Genomic DNA, 3236 nt, shown 5'->3' on the forward strand with positions numbered 1-3236 from the left:
ACCATTCCTCAACAATAGCTGTAGTCGAGGAATAATGTTGTGAACAGCACTGTAAAAGGCCGGCCGCAAGATGAGACGCAGGTCCGTGACGTGACGCAGGGTGGCTCACGGTGAGTTTCTGCGAACCACACAGTTGAATGGGGCAGCGCACGTTAGAGCGCAGCGTGACGTGGCGCAGTTCCTGCGCGTGGTGACCCTGCGGAGCGCAGTTTCCTGTACGCAGTTTCCTGCGAGGCTCACGGTGATTCTGGCTGTTCGCGTTCAGCGTTTCGTAGTTCGGAATGGAGGAGAAGCTAATTGAAGCCGTACGTGTTCGCAAAGTACTGTATGATACAAGCCATGAAGATTATTTGAAAACGAAGCTGAAAGCTGAGAAGTGGGAGGAAGTGGCCAAGGAAACGGACATACGAAGTGGTAAGTTGCATTGTAATTCATTGTTAACATTTTACATGAACATAGAGCCCATCACAAAGACTTTTACTACAATTAACATGTACCAAGGTATTGTTTCACAAAATAGAAGGATGACATAAATGTTATGAATTAATTTATATATTTATTTATATATTTGAAACATTATGTCGTAGCACTGTAACTGTATAGATATTCTTAGTTTCTCAGTACTTTCCTTTAAAAACACTTTCCCTTTGCCAAGGAACCATTCCTGTAGTGTTGAAGTATGTAGTGAAGTTCTGTCGAATTGTGAAAGCTTTCTGTGAACATCGTGTTACATTTGATTGTAATAATGGTCGCATTTGATCCTCTGGCATATCTTCCATAGTGTCGTCTCCACATATTTCAGCTTTAGAAGTAATTAAATAGTTGTGCAACACACAAGCTGCTTTGACAACACTGATAACACTTTCTACTTTAATTTCAAATGGTACTCGAAAAACTCGAAAACGCGAAGCAAGTATACCAAAAGCGCACTCTACCGTTTGGCGTGCTCTTGACAGTCTATAGTTGAACACTTTGTTTTCATAATTGTCAGTGACGCTTCGTTTAGGATAAGGCCGCATCAAATGCTCACATAAAGGGAACGCCTCATCTCCTACAAATACGAAAGGGATTGCCTCCTGTATTTGTGGTAGTGCTGCAGGTGACGGAAGCTGTAAAGTGCGTTTCACCATTCTTTTCGCCAAAACGCTTGTGTTGAAAACGCTTCCATCACTGAACCTCCCTTGTGACCCAACATCAACTGTAGTGAATTTATACTCGTAGTCTACGGTAGCCATTAGCACGATGGAGAAAGTGTGTTTATAATTGAAATAGGAGGATCCAGTTTTACGAGGTTTTCTTATTACTACATGTTTCCCATCGATGGCGCCTATACAGTGTGGGAATTGCCATCTTCGTTGGAAACCAGCTGCGATTGATTCCCACTGTTCTTTTGTGGGTTCTGGCATAAATATTGGTTGCATTACTTTCCATACAGCTTGAGATACTTCTGATACGATGTTAGAGACCGTTCGTTCTCCCATTCTGTAGCTGTAAGCAATAGTTCTGTATGTGTTTCCTGTCGCCAAATACCTAGAACGTAAAAGAAAAAAATTAAAAAAGGAATGATAAATTTGTAGCTGTATTTTTTTACGTTTGTAATTAAAAAGTGAATAATTGACATAGCGAAATTCTCATTTGACGCGGTTGTTGCAGGTGTTGAAGCGAAGGCGTTGTGGGAGAAATTGAGACATTCGCTGAGAGATGCTCTCAGAAGACAGCAAAAATCCATGAAAAGTGGGGCACCGGCTGAATCGGTTAAAGAATGGAAATTTCAAAAGCAGATGGGTTTTCTACAACCATATATGGCCAATAAAGCACGAGAGGGGAACCTTATCGAATGCAATGACGATAGTGAAACAACACCACAAACTTTTGCCACTGATAGTCCAACTGATGTAGTCGACGAGGGTGAGGAATCACTGAACATGCAGCAGGGAATCACAAGTGCTCGGGACGATCTTCAGTCACGGGCACTTCCTGAAATTTCACCCCCGCCAGAAGAACCGACATCAGCAAAAAAAATTAAGAAAGACACTATTGCTGGATTACTCAAACGAAGCATTGAACAACATGAAGAACGAAGAAAATCGAGATCAGAGGAAAGAAGAAATCTGTTGGCACAAACGAGTGCTCCAAGTGATCCTCTGTACCACTTCTTCATGTCAATGTACCAGATGACCAGACGCATGCCACCGTCATCTCAGTATGTCGTCAGAAATGACATTTTCCGTGTGGTTACAGAAATGGAGGCCTCGTTGCTGAACATTCCCGTGAGATCTCCACAGTCCAACACAGTTCAGCGGCCATCATCACCGTACAGTAACCAAACCCTCAGTCCATCCTACACTAGTTCAACTCCATCCCAGTCCTTACAATCCAACAGTCCCTCGCTTACAACAGAAGATAATTGTGAGTTTCAACAAAGCAATTTGCTCACATTTATTAATAATTTCTCTGAAAACTGATTTTTAGTAAAAACTTTGCTATTCACATTTGATGTACAGAGTGAATTTATGTGCTATTACAGAACATTTTGGCCATTTCAATATTATTTATGTTTATTCAATAAAGCGTTCATTCAATAAAGTGTTTCGCACATTAATGGCTATACACAAACCAACTCAAATTTTTAATTTTATAGTGCGTTTAAAATTACTTGCGACTTTTGACAGGTCGGCGTTGAGCGAGTGGAGGGGTTGTCGGTCTTAGGAAACATTGTTGCTTCAAAGGATCCGCCACTGTGGCGGCGTGGTCCGCATAACTCACATTGTTACTTCAAAGGAACCGCCGTTGTTGCGGCGTGGTTAGCATCAGCTGGTGTAGCGGCAGCACGGGGCGACAAAGAATCCGTCAAACGTCGCAAGTAATTTTAAACGCACTATAGAGATATAGATATAGGTTAATCATAATAGCTTACCTTAAAAACACAGCTAGTTTCTCCTCGGTTCCAATCGGCCTTGTAGCGTTGCATCCCTCTCTGTCAATTTCATTCTTGATGAGACCATGCACTTCTTGGAATTGATCACGATTTAATCTAAAATAGTTCGTGAATTTTTCATCATCAAATTCCTTAGTTAAAGCGAATTCCCCATGACTTAGTCTTCTTTTCATGTATGCACTTTTTTCTGCTTTTTGTTTCATCAAAGCGATGTAACACACTGTTTCGAATTCGAACTCAGAATCGGAATCCGATTCTGAACTTAAATCTATTAACATAGCAGAAGTAGTCGCCATCT

At 41.4% G+C, this 3236-nt stretch overlaps 1 protein-coding gene across 1 annotated transcript; it reads left to right on the forward strand.

Moving 5' to 3' along the window:
* Positions 1 to 281: 281 nt before the first annotated feature.
* Positions 282 to 2323, forward strand: LOC126260639 (uncharacterized). Its single transcript, XM_049957977.1, has 3 exons — positions 282 to 414; positions 1654 to 2167; positions 2242 to 2323. The coding sequence occupies exons 1-3, from the start codon at positions 282 to 284 to the stop codon at positions 2321 to 2323; spliced, it is 729 nt and encodes a 242-aa protein (XP_049813934.1).
* The last annotated feature ends 913 nt before the right edge of the window (positions 2324 to 3236 follow it).

The sequence above is a fragment of the Schistocerca nitens genome, chromosome 5 (assembly GCF_023898315.1).
Source record: "Schistocerca nitens isolate TAMUIC-IGC-003100 chromosome 5, iqSchNite1.1, whole genome shotgun sequence".
Taxonomy (NCBI): Eukaryota; Metazoa; Arthropoda; class Insecta; order Orthoptera; family Acrididae; genus Schistocerca; species Schistocerca nitens.

What these genes read in the sequence shown, in the direction of transcription:
- LOC126260639 (XM_049957977.1), top strand. Translation starts at nt 282, where the DNA reads ATGGAGGAGAAGCTAATTGAAGCCGTACGTGTTCGCAAAGTACTGTAT. An exon ending in GGAAACGGACATACGAAGTG is followed by an intron (nt 415 to 1,653) that starts GTAAGTTGCATT and finishes CGGTTGTTGCAG; the next exon opens with GTGTTGAAGCGAAGGCGTTG. An exon ending in TACCACTTCTTCATGTCAAT is followed by an intron (nt 2,168 to 2,241) that starts GTACCAGATGAC and finishes GTGTGGTTACAG; the next exon opens with AAATGGAGGCCTCGTTGCTG.